This window comes from Podarcis pityusensis, assembly GCF_964106645.2.
Source record: "Podarcis pityusensis genome assembly, chromosome: 8".
Taxonomy (NCBI): Eukaryota; Metazoa; Chordata; class Lepidosauria; order Squamata; family Lacertidae; genus Podarcis; species Podarcis pityusensis.
In genome coordinates, this window is record NC_138033.1 from 8940922 (window position 1) to 8957779 (window position 16858).

The 16858-nt window shown below is 48.9% G+C and overlaps 1 protein-coding gene across 1 annotated transcript; it reads right to left on the bottom strand.

The window, feature by feature from the left end:
* Positions 1 to 3850: 3850 nt before the first annotated feature.
* BCKDHA (branched chain keto acid dehydrogenase E1 subunit alpha) lies at positions 3851 to 15793 on the bottom strand. The gene is made up of 9 exons (XM_081019031.1): positions 15638 to 15793; positions 11122 to 11301; positions 10872 to 10958; positions 9234 to 9342; positions 8471 to 8632; positions 7850 to 8056; positions 7018 to 7159; positions 6718 to 6889; positions 3851 to 5002 (listed from the first exon to the last, which is right to left on the bottom strand). The coding sequence occupies exons 1-9, from the start codon at positions 15746 to 15748 to the stop codon at positions 4832 to 4834; spliced, it is 1341 nt and encodes a 446-aa protein (XP_080875157.1). The 5' UTR covers positions 15749 to 15793; the 3' UTR covers positions 3851 to 4831.
* Positions 15794 to 16858: the final 1065 nt, after the last annotated feature.

Sequence of the window (16858 nt, forward strand, 5' to 3'; positions counted from 1 at the left end):
TGTCAGGTAGTTGTTTATCTCTTTGACATCTGATGGGAGGGCATTCCATAGGGCGGGCGCCACTACCGAGAAGGCCCTCTCCCTGGTTCCCTGTAACCTCACTTCTCGTAGTGAGGGAACTGCCACAAGGCCCTTGGTGCTGGACCTCAGTGTCCAGGTAGAATGATGGGGGTGGAGATGCTCCTTCAGGTATACTGGACCGAGGCCGTTTAGGGCTTTAAAGGTCAACACCAACACTTTGAATTGTGCTTGGAAACGTACTGGGAGCTAATGTAGGTCCTTTCAGGACCAGTGTTATGTGGTCTCGGCCGCCACCCCCCGTCACCACTCTAGCTGCCACATTCTGAATTGCAGTTTCCAGGTCACCTTCAAAGGTAGCCCCACATAGAGTGCATTGCAGTAGTCCAAGCGGGAGATAACCAGAGCATGCACCACTCTGGCGAGACAGTCCCCAGGCAGGTAGGGTTTCAGCCTGCATACCAGATGGAGCTGGCAGACAGCTGCCCTGGACACAGAATTGACCTGCGCCTCCATGGACAGCTGTGTGAAGCCATGTTCAGGTCCTACCCTCCAGAGCAGGAGAAAAGAAGCTTGCTCCACCTTCTGTGTGGCATCCCTTGAGATATTTGAAGGTGGCTTTCATATCTCCTCTCAGTCTCCTCCTATCCAGGCTAAACATACTCAGCTCCCTCATCCGTTCTTCATAAGGCTTGGTTTCCAACCCCTTGATCATTTTGGTCGCCCTCCTCTGCACACGTTCCAGCTTGTCCACATCCTTCTTAAATTGTGGCACCCAGAACTGGACACAGTATCCCAGGTGTGGTCTGACCAAGGCAGAATACAGTGGTACTATGAGTTCCCTTGATCAAAACACTAGACTTCCGTTGATGCAGCCTAGAATAGCATTAGTATTTTTATTTATTTATTTGCTGCTGCGTCACATTGTTGACTCACGTTAAACTTGTGGTCCACTAACACCCCAGTATCCTTTTTCACACATACTGTTAGTAAACCAGGTGTCCCCCACCATCTTATATTTGTTCATCTGGTTCTTCCTGCCTGAAGTGCAGAACTTTACATTTGTCCGTATTGAAATTAATTTCGTTAGTTTTGGCCCAGTCCTCCAATCTGTTAAGGCCATCTTAGTGCGTGGGGAACAAATATCCAAGCTGCCATTGCCTTTAGAAAGAAACAAACCTAAACATGCAGAGGAGGGATGTGAAAATAAGGAGGGTACCTCGTACCTACGGGACCGCCTCTCCTGGCATGCCCCACAGAGGAACTTACGGTCTTCAAATAAAAACATCTTGAAGGTCCCAGGCCACAGAGAGGTTAGGCTGGCCTCAACCAGAGCCAGGGCTTTTTCGGCTGTGGCTCCAACCTGGTGGAACGCTCTGTCACAAGAGACAAGGGCCCTATAGGACTTGACATCTTTCCGCAGGGCCTGTTCCACCATGCCTTTGGTCAGGGCGCAGCCTGACTCCCTCCTTTGGCAATCTTTACAAAACTTTAGTTTATGGTTGCCATCAATTTTGATTTTAATTAATTTTTATAATGTTTTTATAATGTTGCACTACTTTATTCTTGTTAGCAGCCCTGAGCCCGGCTTCGGCTGGGGAGGGCGGGATATAAATAAAATTTATTATTATTATTATTATTACTGCAACAGCTCAATGTTAGGGAATGATAAATTTTCAGATTTGGAAAGGCAAACAACTCTGACTCTTTCAGATCACCCAGGTTAAAAAACATTTGGAGGATCAACCCCTGCTAAAAACATTTTTCTGGTGTGAAGGTCTGCAGCCCTACCAGGGATGTCGCACTGATAGATTTCCTGCAATGGCAAGTGGGTTGGACTAGATGGCCTTTGGGTACTTACCAGTACATTTTAGGTGCTTGTCAAATTTGCTTTCAATCAAACTCTTTGATCACACAGTGGGATTCTATACAGCTCTTGTACCAGAGCTGGCTCAGCTAATCAGAAATATTAAAAATCCAACACGCAACCTGAATGCCGTTTTCTCCCTGCTGAAGCAAGGAGGGATGCAGACATGCACAATCACTCAGGATCCTAAGGCTGCCTTCTTTTTGTCCTGGCCTTTAGCAGGTTAGTACTTGGACAAGTTGAAAAGAAGCGGGTGCAGCTTTTACGACATTCGCTGCAGAAAGACTTAAGTCAGGGGTCAGCAAACTTTTTCAGCAGGGGCCGGTCCACTGTCCCTCAGACCTTGTGGGGGGCCGGACTATATTTTGGGGAGGGAAATGATTGAATTCCTATGCCCCACAAATTACCCAGAGATGCATTTTAAATAAAAAGGACACATTCTACTCATGTAAAAACACGCTGATTCCCGGACCCTCTGCGGGCCGGATTTAGTAGGCAATTGGGCCAGATCCGGCCCCCGGGTCTTAGTTTGCCTACCCATGACTTAAATGGTGCATAAACCTCTGCCTGGTTCACACCTGTCAGGCTGCTTTTAAAGGCTCAGGAGATGGGTCAGGTAAGAGTGGTACTGAGTCTGGGTTGGACTCTCGTTCTGCACCTTCATCACCCCAATGCCGGATCTGGGTACAGGCTGGGCAGATCCTGCTGAAGAGTTCTGTATTATCTGACGTGTTTACCCACCGCAAGCATTTCCCCCCTAAGGTCTGTGGCTTGATCTCCAAGGCACTCAGAGAACCTGGGTGAACAAAGGAGCCCAGCAAACTTGTCTGTGCTATTGGCCTCCTAGTGTTTAAATACACCTTAAGGAAAAGTGTCCACCTTCATCAATGGCAAAAAAGAGGTGTTCTATGAAATCACAGGCTATTAGTGGCTGCCTTTTGGCTGCATCTTACAAAGAAATTTGAGGAAGGTTCAGATGTTTCCATGTGATCTATTTAAAGAGCAGGGAAGACTATTTCTCCCACGCTGCAATGATGTACAGATATCATAATAAAATAAGCCTCAGGTGCTGTGTATTGATCATGTGATTTGTGTCTGCCGTGGTTGGAAGTTATACTTGTTGCTGCTCTTTGGAACGTATTTGCAAGTGCTTTTAAAATACCAGGCTAGTAATCTAGTGCCAAACTATTATTTTACAGCAAGGCAGTGGTTCCTAAACGATGGCGCAGCAGGGAGGCAAGCTGTTTTCAGTGTTGGGTTTTATAAACCAAAAAGTCTGCCTTTTGGCTGGGGCAAGCAGTCGAGGCAAAAAATGGAAGGGCGACAGGTGGTATCAAAGGGACAGAACAGGGTTGTAGACAGGAAAGCAGATGGCCAAGGAATCTTTATAGTGTCCTTCCACATGATGGCTGACAGGTGGTAAAACAAAGCAGTGATCAAATAACAGGTAAACTAGGAAAATACTCCGATACAAAATTTTAAGGAACGTGCCGTAAGGTGTTGAAGATGATGGATTCTGTACCTAGTACCTGTTTCCAACCAAGTTCTACTCAGACAAGAGCCTCTGAAATTAATAAATCTGCATTAGTCATGGCCATTAACTTCAGTAGGTCTACTCAGAGGAGGGCTGGCATTGGATGCGACCCTATGGCGCTGTAGTGCAACTGCAGAATATTCATCGCAGTCAGGGTGAGATGAGATGAAGCAGCTAACTTTGCTCTACCACAGTTTTAATCATTCTAACATGAATTCATCTAACATGTATCAACAGCCTGCTTCGATTTAGGGCGCAAGCCCTAACTCCTGTGAAGGGAAGGCAGTGTGTCTCTGAGCACGTGCAAAGTGCCATTCTTTCCTTCCCAAGTGACTGTCAAACGGGTTCCACCCATTCTGATAACTATTCCAGTCAAGAATGTGGCACCCCGGCTGCAGATTCTCACTGGTTGAAAAGCAGATTGCATAGAGGCAAATGCCCACGAAAGTTTTATTAATTCCCCAATGTGCCCCTTTGTTCATACATACATTTGCTTAGACACTTGTTACTCCCAGCAGCCCAAATAGAACCATTGCTTTTCAGTGGTAAGAACTTCTGATTCAAGTGTAACAGACCAAGAGAACTCCCCCCTCCAGGTGCCAGTTTAGATCGGGGAAAGGGCTCAGGAAAAGAAGGCCAGGCAAGACAACCGTAACTTCTTCTTTCAGCATTAATCTCCCTGGCTGCTAACCCCCCCCCCCCCAAATTAAAATGACAGCTTGAGGTTCACATCCCTTAAAAATGCCATTTATCACCCAAAAGACACTATCCAAAGAGGGCCTGGATTTACTTCCCAGACAGGACACCAGCTGCGGCCTCCCACTCTAGACAGCGCATCTTTACTTCTGGCGGCAGATTCCACCAAAGTGGTGTTAGGTTCCGGAGACATTTACGATGGCATTAGGGATCCGTTTGGCAAAAATGCTTGCCCCCCACAGGGGCAACCAAGGTGCTGCCGGCTGGCTTATGCCCAATTTCTGGCTGAATGACAGAATCGTGGAGGGAAAAGGTACCAAGAGTCGGGGAAGCAGCAGATCTAAGGCAATTCACATCCACAGCAGGAGAGCCGTGGATGTTTCGTGTGCTTTGAACAGGCTCTGTGCAACTAGCAGATTCTAAAAACGGGGGCAAAGTAACAGTCTGGGCTGCTACCACAAGCTAGTTTGAAGCCCCTGGGTGGGGCCCAATGACACAGCTTACAGGTGCCAGCCCCTCAACCCCAAAGTATCCAAAAGGGATCCCCCGGTGTGGAGTCTCTTAGCAACTGATCCTTCCTTTTCACACGATCGCCACTGTGACAAGGAAGGGGCTGCCCAGAACACGAAACCTCTCTCTCTCTCTGCACGCTGGTTTGAGCCAGATCTCCTGCACATCCCAGGTGCTGGAGGGCAGAGAGGCGAGGGGAAAGCGGTTCACTTCTCGTACTGGCCCAGCGGGTAGTGTTCGCCGTATTGCTTGAGGTGGCGTTCCAGGGATTCCTGCTGCTTCTGGATGTGCCAGGGCATCTCGCAGTAGACGTCGGAGAAGAGGAACTGAGGGCTGGGCTTCAACTTGCGCTCCGCCTCCTCAAAGGCCTCCATCACCTGAGGAATACAAAAGGAAAGCAGAGATGGGAGTCCCCGTTCCGGACCTGCAATTTGCTTTACAATCCTGTGCGGAAGAAAAGGAGGGTGGGGCAGGCGCCCGGCTTCTCTGAAAAGGAGCACCCACGGTTATGTCCCACCTCAGCCAGGATGCTTCTATTCATCACAAAGAAGTGGTTTTATTTTAGAAAGCTGATCAGATGAGCACTGGAATTTCTCTGTGTCAGGGCTGGTTTGGCTGCAGTTCAGCACAGAAACTCAGAGATGAGCAGTAAAGTCGATTCTTTATTCAGAGAGACAAAACACAATGGCGAACTTCACAGGCAGGACTAACCTGATGATGAAGAAGTAGTAGTAGTAGTAGTAGTAATTTATTTATACCCATCTGACTGGGTTTCCCCAGCCGCTCTGGGCAGCTCCCAAACAGAATATTAAAAACACGATAAAACATCAAACATTAAAAGCTTCCCTAAACAGGGCTGCCTTCAGATATTTTCTAAAAGTCAGGTAGTTGTTTATTTCCTTGACATCCGATAGGACGTTCCACAGGGCGGGTGCCACTACCGAGAAGGCCCTCTGCCTGGTTCCCTGTAACCTCATTTCTCCCAGTGAGGGAACATCCAGAAGGCCCTCGGAGCTGGACCTTGGTGTCTGGGCTGAATGATGGGGGTGGAGACGCTCCTTCAGGTATACTGGGCTGGCACATGGGATCTGAGCCTCCCACTTCCTTCCAAGGCTCCTCTGCAGCTGGCTGCCTTCGTAACAGTCTCAAACTCTTTTGAGGAGGGGCTCTCTGTGACTTTTGCTCTGTTACAGGTAACACCCTTCTCGTTCTTGGGGACAGAAGAGGACGGGAGGAGGAGACAGTGGAACTGGCAGGGGGCTGGCAATCTGTTGCAGCCTCAGCCTCCTCCTTCTCCTCAGCTGCCTCACTTTCACTTAAACCTATTGCTTGCTCAGCCTCCAACCCATCTGCCCCCACTTCTTCCTCTGACTTGTCTTCTGCAACCCACCATCCATCTCCTGGCTAGGAGCCTTCCCACTCTGATGCTTCCCTGGGGGGGTTCCCCGGCTGTAGCCTCCCACCATTCCTCCTCGCCTAGCCAGTCCCTGACACCCTGTGGAAGTCACCATGCGTGTTCCTCCTTTTCAAAAGGGGTATGTACTCCTGTACCCAGGGCACGGGCAGATGGAAGGAGCACCCTCCTAAATAATGAAGAGGTAGCTCAAGAGGTAGAGCATTGACACTAAGCTAGGGGGAGCAATGTTCTGGCTCAGCATTAAGGCTGCTCCCTATGTTTGTCCTAGGAGACTTCAATATTGTTGGCCTTTGCTCATATTTTGCATTGTTCTGTACATTTGCCTATTTATCGCAAGCAGGCACCCACAGAAACACAGCCAAGACGGAGAATAAGAGTTTATTAACACCCGCCGGTGTTATTTGATTTGGATTCCCGCTTTATCACCCCCCGAAGGAGTCTCAAAGCGGCTAACATTCTCCTTTCCCTTCCTCCCCTACAACAAACACTCTGTGAGGTGAGTGGGGCTGAGAGACTTCAGAGAAGTGTGACTGGCCTAAGGTCACCCAGCAGCTGCATGCGGAGGAGCAGAGACGCGAACCCGGTTCACCAGATTACGAGTCTACCGCTCTTAACCACTACACCACACTGGCTCTCAGGAGGGTAACGTGGACACCATACATCCAAGCCACTCACCCTTTTGCGGGATTTCTTCCGCCACGTCTTCTCCTGGTCCTCATCCCACCAGCCTCTGCCCACCATGTAGTGACGGAGACGAGAGATAGGGTGGTCTTGCTTGTCCCAATAGTTGACTTCGTCCACCGAGCGGTAGGCGGAGCTGTCGTCACTTGTGCTGTGATGTCCAATCCTGAGAGGGAAACGGGCAGCTCATGATTCAGGTGGGTTCTTTGGTCCCGCCCCCCACATCAGGCCACTTCCTTCTCAGGCTATGGGACTTGTGCTCCATTGACTCCCCCCTGCTCGCTCCACACCTACCTGTAGGTCATGGCTTCAATCAGGAAGGGCTGGTTCTCGGCAACAGCCCGGCGACGGGCCTCCCTGGTGGCATTGTACACGGCAAAGACGTCGTTGCCATCCACCCGGATAGACTGGATGCCGTAGCCGGGACCACGTGCGGCTGTGGGAAGAAAGGAAAGGATAAGCGCTCTGGGAATAGGGAGTGTTGGACTGTTCAACTTTCCAATTCCAAAAATGAGAGGGGCTAAGAAGTCGTAACATTGATTTGGGAATTTGAAATATATTTTGGTTGAATAAATATAATTTAGTTATAGGTAAAATGTGTGCAAAACTGCATAGAAATAATTAAAAATGACTGCCAAGAACTTGCAGTTATACATTATTATTCTTTAGCATTACTCGACATTTTCAGAAGTTAGTATTAAAATTAATTGGTTTCCTGAAAGCAGTTTACATGTTTCTTCATCAAATGCAGGCTTACAAAGCTAAATGTTGTCTGATCACAAAAATAATAGCAGATTTGAATTCCTCACACCCCAAAAACATGATTTTAAGACTGAAGAAATTTGCAAAAATTAACTTTCAGCCCCAAAATGTCATGCCCTACTCTGGTAAGCCACGCTTCATGGTGCAGCAGATGCTTCCAGGACAGTTTATGCCAAAATAAAGATGAAAAAAGACACATATATTTCCGTGCTGGTTACACGGCAGTGGCTGGTGACAGCAGAGCCTTCCAAAGTGGACTTTCTATGTTATTCTTGCTTCACCCAGAATCTGGGGCAGGAAGGTAAGGTCATGTAGCCTCAGAGCATTCTCCACCCCATCCACACCCTGGCCTGACCCCCCTCACCTATTCCGTCGCCCCGGTACTGTTCAGACGTCGGGGTGGAGATGGCATAGCCGTTGTTGCGGCAGAAGAAAATGATGGGGCACTCCAGGGTGGCGGCAAAGTTGAAGCCTGCGTGGGCATCGCCCTCACTGGCCGCGCCCTCCCCAAAGTAGCAGATGACAATCCGGTTGGTGTTCTCCCTCTTGATGGCGTAGGCGGAGCCAACAGCTGCCAAATGGGGAGGGGAAGAGAGGGAATGAGAGCACGGAAAGGAAAGAGATGGGTGCACAGGCCATTCACTGTGACTGTGTCTTCAAACAAAGGATTGCTTTGTTGTATCAAACCCTTGTCATTAATAAAGCGGAGGATCTGTCCATACTAAGCAGTGTCGTGACCCGCTCAGCTCCCAGACCCCTCTGGCAACGACCCCAAAGGGGGATTTGCCAGCCTGGGGTGTCTCACACCTCCTGACTCTGCCAGAGGGAAAGAGGATCAGATACTATGTGCACTTGAAGCTACCACAGATCAAGCTAAACCACCGATTCAGCCTGAACATACCCAGTTCCCTCAACTGTTCCTCATAAGGCCTAGTTCCCAGACCCTTTATTGTCTTGGAAATTTTTTAACCCAGTTTCGTCTCACCTTGTGGGATCTGCGTAGCTAGTGGGGATGATATGGTGACAAAGTGCAAATCTTTGCAGCCGTAGTGCACGGGCATTTGACGGCCTTTCCCAGTGTCGCTGGCATTGCCGTAGCACTGTGCCATGAACAGGTCCAGAGGGTACCCTCTGTGCATCAGTACACCTAAGAGGAGCAAGAGGGAACATGAGATTAACCAGAAGCACCTTTTATCAGAGTGAGAAGCCAGTAATGGTATTAACAGCGCACTAGTTGATGCACAGAGTTCAGGAGCAACGCTTCTTCCACAGAGGGGGGTCATTTGATGAATGAGAGGAGAGCATTTGGGGGGGCAGCCATCTCAGTCAAGGTTCAAAAGCCTACTATAAAATAAATTCAAGATTACACTGCAGAAAAGAAGGCCTATTAAGAACACCTATTGCAGTGGCTGCTATTACGGAATATAAAAACAGATCAATCAACCTTTAAAGCACATGGTACCATGTGCCTGTCTAATCGGCTCCTTTAATTGTTTATAAACAGTCACACGGTGAGCAGAACTAACCAGCCCAAGAGACAGTGTATCCTAAGGGAAAATGGGAACAAATGATTAAAAAATGGAATAACAGGAAAGAAGAAGTATTGCAGGGGTGAGAGCTGAGGATGCAAACATGCCTAATGCTGTTAAGAGCAATGCAGTGTTGAGCTGTCATGTGCTGCCACCCAGTGGCTGAGCAGCTAGTAGCACACCACACTTTAGCAGGAGGGAGAGTGAATTGGCCCATACCTGCTTCACGGTACTGTCCAAAGACCAGATCGGTGTCACTAAGAGCTGCTGCGCTGCCCACGTGGGTGCCTTCCTCCCCGTAGTTGGTCATGTAGAAGGAGATCCGACCCTAGGGAAAACAAACTGAACTTAGTCATGGAAGGAGGAAGGGATAGCTCAGTCAGGAGAGCAAAAGACTCAGGGTTGTGGGTTCGAGCCCCATGTTGGGCAAGATTCCTGCACTGCAGGGGGTTGGACTAGAGGATTCACATGGTCCCTTCCAACTCTACAATTTTATGGTTCTAAGGAAGGTCAAGGCGTCTAGGCCCAGCTTTGTGTGCCTGTCTATTCATTAGATCAGGGCTGTCCAACTTCCAAGAGACTGCGATCTATAACCACTATAAAAAAACTGACAGTGATCTTCTCAGGGTTGTTGAGCTTTTTTCGGGGTGCGGCACGATCAACCATGACTGACAAAGGGCATCCCACGAATGACCAGTAGATCGCAATTGACCTGTCAGACAGTCCTACATTAGATCAACTTTCCCCAACCTGCTGTAAGCCAGGTGTTTTGGACTAGAATCCTAGAATCCTAGAGTTGGAAGAGACCACAAGGGCCATCGAGTCCAACCCCCTGCCAAGCAGGAAACACCATCAGAGCACTCCTGACATATGGTTGTCAAGCCTCTGCTTAAAGACCTCCCAAGAAGGAGACTCCACCACACTCCTTGGCAGCAAATTCCACTGTCAAACAGCTCTTACTGTCAGGAAGTTCTTCCTAATGTTTAGGTGGAATCTTCTTTCTTGTAGTTTGGATCCATTGCTCCGTGTCCGCTTCTCTGGAGCAGCAGAAAACAACCTTTCTCCCTCCTCTATGTGACATCCTTTTATATATTTGAACATGGCTATCATATCACCCCTTAACCTCCTCTTCTCCAGGCTAAACATGCCCAGCTCCCTTAGCCGTTCCTCATAAGGCCATTTCCAGGCCTTTGACCATTTTGGTTGCCCTCCTCTGGACATGTTCCAGTTTGTCAGTGTCCTTCTTGAACTGTGGTGCCCAGAACTGGACACAGTACTCCAGGTGAGGTCTGACCAGAGCAGAATACAGTGGCACTATTACTTCCCTTGATCTAGATACTATACTCCTATTGATGCAGCCCAGAATTGCATTGGCTTTTTTAGCTGCCGCGTCACACTGTTGGCTCATGTCAAGTTTGTGGTCAACCAAGACTCCTAGATCCTTTTCACATGTACTGCTCTCAAGCCAGGTGTCACCCATCTTGTATTTGTGCCTCTCATTTTTTTTGCCCAAGTGCAATACTTTACATTTCTCCCTGTTAAAATTCATCTTGTTTGTTTTTGCCCAGTTCTCTAATCTGTCAAGGTCGTTTTGAAGTGTGATCCTGTCCTCTGGGGTGTTAGCCACCCCTCCCAGTTTGGTGTGGCTAACTACAATTCCCATCAGCCCCAGCTAGCAGGGCCAGCACTCAGGGGTGATGGAAGTCCAACCAAAACATCAGATTGGAGAAGGCCAGGCTACATCCACATCCCCAAGTCAGGAGATACTTTTGTGTGACCCTCCCAATAGTACAATTTGTTTTTTGAATGAGGGGGGCAGAATCTTACGGCACGTGTGTGTGTGAAATGCGGCCATACCTGCCTCTGGGACTCGTACAGAATCCGATCCATGGTGTTGAGAAGCGTCATGCTCTTGTAGAATTTCAGCACCTGCTCTTGGGGAAGCTGCAATGGAGGGAGAAATGCCGCTGGATGAAAAATATTTGAACAGGGCCGAAGGAAAGTATTTCAAAATTCCTTGGCTCCTGCAAGAACCTCTTGATTTTTTTTTCTTCGGAACTGCACAGTGCACTGAACTGGACAATCTGACAAGGCCCCTGCGTCTTACCTCAGGGTCCTCGCTGGGGTTGGTGATCTGCCCCTGTCGGTCCATAACTCGGTAGATGGGAATCCCTGAAATGACATTAGGCTGGATGAATTCTAGCTTGTCTACGAACTCGGCCGAGGCACCGGGGAATTGTGGCTTCTCCTCCAAAGAGGTAAACTCTTCCTGCTGTTGAAGGCATACCTGGTACGGATAAAGAGAGAACAACACACCTGTGAAAAGGTGAACAGAGTTGCATCATGCCATACAGCGACGAGGCAACTGAAATGCTATGTATTTGATGTCAGTAGAAATAATAAATAAAGAAATAAAAATTATCCAGTAGCACCTTAGAGACCAACTAAGTTTGTTCTTGGTATGAGCTTTCGTGTGCAAGCACACTTCTTCAGATACCCACAGAGATACTGAAGAAGTGTGCATGCACACGAAAGCTCATACCAAGAACAAACTTAGTTGGTCTCTAAGGTGCTACTGGATAATTTTTTTTATTTTTTTTATATATTTCTACTGCATCAGACAAACACAGCTACTTATTTTATTTCAGTTACACTTGTCATTCTGCAAAGCTATCACCACATAGGTATTTCCCCCCACCCCCGGCTTCTATATCACAGCAGCAAGCGATGTGCCTTGGCTTTTCAAAAGGTGGTCCCACAAACCCTCTAACCCACTTCACTTTGCATCCCCATTGGCAATGTAGAAGGAGGTGGCGTGTACTGCCAAGATCCCAGGGTGTGCTTGCGCATGCAGTGCGCCTCCCCTTCCAGTGGACTGCCTCTCTGCAAGTACGGGGCTGTCAGGGGTGGTAGGTAAAGTCCAGCCCTGTGTGAAACACCGCCAGCAGCTGCAGGAGCCCTTCTGTAGGCCGGGCTTCGTAGGACAGAAACACAAACACAGCGATAAAACATGGTCCCCAGATGCAATGTTTTAGCGTAAGGGTATCCAGTGGGAGTAGGGGCTAAATCTGCTCCCTGCCCCAGGCTGAAGAACTGAGCACATCCCTAACAAGATATCCCCACCCTCAGTTCAATTTATTATGTGCTTACTGCAATTACACCTTTTTCTCAGAGTGACATACACGGCTCTCCCTCTCCTCATTCAATCCCCACAACACCCCTGTGAGGTAGGAAATGCTGAGAGATTTTAAGTGATCCAAGGTCACCCTAGAGGTCGGCAACCTTATCCGAGGATGGGCCGGTGTGAACATGCGTGCTCTTCCAGGTTGGAGGAGCGCCCGCGCACAAGCGCACATGCTATTTCTGGCACTCCCCCGACCCAGAAGTGCGCTGGAAATAGCGTGTGCCCATGCGCACGGGTGCTTCTCCGTTCCGCATGTGCGCGCACATGCTATTTCCAGCGCACATCCGGGTCGGAGGAGCGCCCATGTGCATGGGCGCCATCAACCCAAAAGTTGGTCCCTGTGCAACGCCGCACCGGTAAGAGCGGGCAGCAGGGGTGGCAGCAGGGGGCGCCATAGGCCGGTTAGACAAGCCTCATGGGCTGCTATCAGCCCATGGGCCTTAGGTTGCCCACCCCTGCTCTACCCCCTCCCTCCACCACACTGCCTCTCATTTCTTGGTGAAAAGAGTGTGACAGAATGGTGGGGGGCAGGCCTGGTTTCTACAGGGTTGTGGGTTTTTTGGTAAAACAAAATGCAAAATGTCTCCACCCCCATCGTTCTGCCTGGACGCTGAGGTCCAGTGCCAAGGGCCTTCTGGCGGTTCCCTCATTGCGAAAAGCAAAGCTACAGGGAACCAGGCAGAGGGCCTTCTGGGTAGTGGCGCCCGCCCTGTGGAATGCCCTCCCACCAGATGTTAAAGAGAAAAACAACCACCAGACTTTTAGAAGACATCTGAATGCAGCCCTGTTTAGGGAAGCTTTTAATGTTTAATAGACTATTGTATTTTAATATTCTGTTGGAAGCTGCCCAGAGCGGCTGGGGAACAAATAAATAATAATAATAATAATAATAATAATAATAATAATAATTAAGTAGTTGCAAATCTAGGCCTGTAACATATTACTGGGTGGAAGAACCAGAAAAAGTGTCTCTTGGATTATACACTTTAGAGGCCGTCCCTGTATGGTTCAACAACATCTGGACAGATGAGGTTCCCTATTCAGGCTATATGAGCTGTCGAAAACAACAGTGGAATAAGCCTTTAAATCCAAGACGGACATGTTTGTTAAACAAATACCACGTCCTTGGCTGCTGCCAGGGAGAGAAGGAAAATTATCTCCACAGATCTTGGGCCTGTAAAGCTGTGACAAGAAAGCTAATTGACTTCAGTAAATCAACACTGGGGAAAGGGTGAGGGAAACTGGATGCGGTCCCAAAAGAGAGAGACAGAAACACACGCCCCTTGAGATGGCCCAATCAGGCAGGAGAAAGTTGCAGGGGAAACAGATTCTCTCCCTCCCTTTCTGAAAGAAAGTGTATTCCAAGTCCTGAAAACACACAGGGTGACCTGCCACAAACACACACACACCAACCAACCACATTTGACGATGCCTTTTAAAAGACTGGTTCCCTGCTGAATGCTTTGGAAAATAGATATTTGCAGCATTTCTAACACAAGCCTCCCACCTTCATTGGGGCGCAAAGGCAATCGACTCCCTCTCACAGCCACATCTGTTCTGCACATGTTTACTTGGGAGTTAAATCCCACGGGGGGAAAGTAAGTCCTACCAAATTCAATGGGGCGTACTCCTAATTTAAGAGTTGGAAAGGGACCCTGATGGTCATCTAGTCCAACCCCATGCAATGCAGGAATCTCAAGTAAACCATCCCTGCCAACCTCTGCTTAAAAGCCTCTGGTGAAGGAAAGGCCACCTCTCCTTGTGAACAGCAGTGCAAAGCAGCCAGTTGTATGAACTTTTGGCTAGCATTATGAGTGTCTATGTGTTTGTGTTTGGCCACAAGGCCACAGACCACTTCAGTTCATAAGGTGCAGGGAAGTTGTGGTCTTCTAGATTTTGCCGAACAACAACAATAATAATAATAAATTTTATTTATACCCCGCCCTCCCCAGCCAAGACCGGGCTCAGGGTGGCTAACACCAGGTACAGTGGTACCTCGGGTTAAGTACTTAATTCGTCCTGGAGGTCCATTCTTAACCTGAAACTGTTCTTAACCTGAAGCACCACTTTAGCTAATGGGGCCTCCTGCTGCCGCTGCGCCGCCGGAGCCCGATTTCTGTTCTTATCCTGAAGCAAAGTTCTTAACCTGAAGCACTATTTCTGGGTTAGCGGAGTGTGTAACCTGAAGCGTATGTAACCTGAAGCGTATGTAACCCGAGGTACCACTGTATAAAAACAATTGATTAGAATGCAACTTAAAAACAAGATGAAAATACAACATTAAAATTTCAGTAGAAACTCAAACTCAACACACATACACACACCCTCCGCCATCATCCCATTTGAGTGAGCCAAATTAATAGCCACAAGAATGTAAGAAGACCCTTCTGGATCCGGCCAACCGCCCATCTGATCCAGCATCCTCTTCCCACAGTGGCCAACCACATGCTTGTGGCAAAGCCGCAAGCAGGATTCAAGCGTAAGAGCAACTCTCCAACGCCCCCTCCAAGCAGTTTCCAGCAACTGGTATTCAGAAGGATTATTGTGTCTGACCTTGTGGCACAGCCATCAAGGCCAGTAGCCATCGATACAGCCAGTCCTCCATGAATCTGTCCAATCCTTTTTTTAAAAAACCAAAACCAAAACCCCACCTGCCTTATAAAAACCGGTTTAAAAAAATCAAATCAAATCCATTTAAAAACCATCTGGGCTGGTGGCCGTCACTTCCTCCTGCAGCAGCAGTGAGTTCCGCAGTTTAACAATGTGCACTATTATAATGACCCATGTCATTATTTGGGCAGAGCTCACTCAGAAGCAGTTCACATAAAGAACACAAGAAACACAACAAATAAATAAATCCATCCATCCAACAACTCCCAATAGGCCAGCATTAACAAAGATTTCAGTAAACATATGCCAGTTAAAAATCCCTGCAGGAGACCCATTTCTGAGAAGACGGATATAGCATTTTCAACAAGGACAGATGGACCCGCAATATAAAATGCTCCACTCCCCCCCACCCCCGCAAAGTTTGCACCCATACACGTGCAAAGTGCCACGTGGGGATGTGCAACTTCCACATTCCCTCGCACCCCACACCCCCATCCAGCCTTTGCCTCCCAAACCCTGAAAAATGTGGGTTTCTGTGATTTGTTTTGGTTTTTTAGGGTTGGGGAGGAAGAGATCTGGAGGGAGGGGAGAGACATAACCCCACCTCTAGACCCCCAGGGAAGGGGGTCCCACCTCTCCTTCCACCCCTTATTTGATACGCCCCCCAAGGAAAAGAAACCCCCACGGCTAAGTGGGGCACAGGGACTTCCTTTCTCGCTGAGAGGTGGGGAAAAGCCCACGTCTATCCAACCCTCCCTTGAAATGGGGCCCAAATATCCGGGTCGTGACTGCGGGAGGGGGTCGGGGGGGGCCGCCTCGGGAGACTCACTCCTGCGCGGAGCCCCCTCGCCGGCAGCCGCCCGGGGTGCGAGGGGCGTCCCAGCAGCAGGCGCCTCAGGGAGCGCAGCCCCGCGCAAGGGAGCCTCGCCGACGCCGCCATTTTGGGCGGCTGGGAAGCGCGAGGCGGGCGCCGGGCACTAGGCCTCGCCTCCTCCTCCTCCTTCGTCGAGGGAGGCGGGAAAGACGCCGCCGCCGCCGCCGCCCTCGCTCCTCCCTCGAACCCGCTCCGAAATAGAACGGGGCCCGGGGAATAGAGCCCAGGAATGGGTCGTGATTTTTCGTGTGTGTTGACGTATTTCAAACCATATCCTGACAGAAAAGTTGTAGAGCTGGGCAAGACGGAATAAAACAAAATAAAATTAAAAAATGCCGTTTTTTGAGGTGCCCCAGCGGGGAATGCCGCGCGCCCGGGTTTTCCCGGACGAACGGACGTCCCCGCCGCCGGTGTTATTCTGCGTCCGGGAAAATCCGGACCCCGCAGCCGCCCCAGATCCTCAGACAGGAGGTGTTATGAATGTAATGAGTAATCATCTAATGTTTATTGGATGGATTTCCCCCCCAAATTTATTTTTGAATTCTGAATTTATTGTTATTCACGTTTTATACTGTATTTTATGCTGTTTTTTTGTTGCATCAGATTTGTTGTTAGCTGCCCTGAGCCCGGTTTTCTGAACCGAGAAGGGCAGGGTATAACTAAAAAAATATTATTTATTATTAATCATCATCCCGAGGGATGAATCCTTCTCCCCTCCTCTGGATTTTTTCTCCCTCCCTCTGGGACCCTGTTCTGTCACTTCTACCTCGCACAACGACCCTGCGAGGTAGATTAGGCAGAGAGGGAGAGAGGGGAATAAGTCGCCCGTCCCAAGTGACTTGGGGTGTGTATGTGGAAGCAAGACCCCCGTTTTATCCTCACAGCAACACCTGTGGAGGAAATTAATCTGAAGGTCACCTAGTCAGGAATGGACTGTGGCAATAGGCTTTCCTTGGCGAGGATGTTTGGCGCCCACACCTAAATATTTCTCATTTTCACAATGATTCCTTTGGGTGCCGTTGCTTTTTTATAGATATTTTCAGCAGGCACCTGCGTAAATATAGGTGGTGCTGATGGTTATTTTGAGCCCCCTCTCTTCTCAGCGACCTGTGCAGGGGACACACGTGCACTGCCCTAAACCCAGAGAGTGGGCCTTCCCCCAATTTTTTATTATAA

Excerpts from the sequence above, each read along its gene's own strand:
- BCKDHA (XM_081019031.1), bottom strand. The coding sequence starts at position 15,748 with ATGGCGGCGTCGGCGAGGCTCCCTTGCGCGGGGCTGCGCTCCCTGAGG. Across the intron at positions 10,959-11,121 it reads ACCCCAGCGAGGACCCTGAG|CTTCCCCAAGAGCAGGTGCT; the intron begins GTAAGACGCAGG and ends CCTCCATTGCAG. Across the intron at positions 9,343-10,871 it reads TGTACGAGTCCCAGAGGCAG|GGTCGGATCTCCTTCTACAT; the intron begins GTATGGCCGCAT and ends TGTTTTCCCTAG.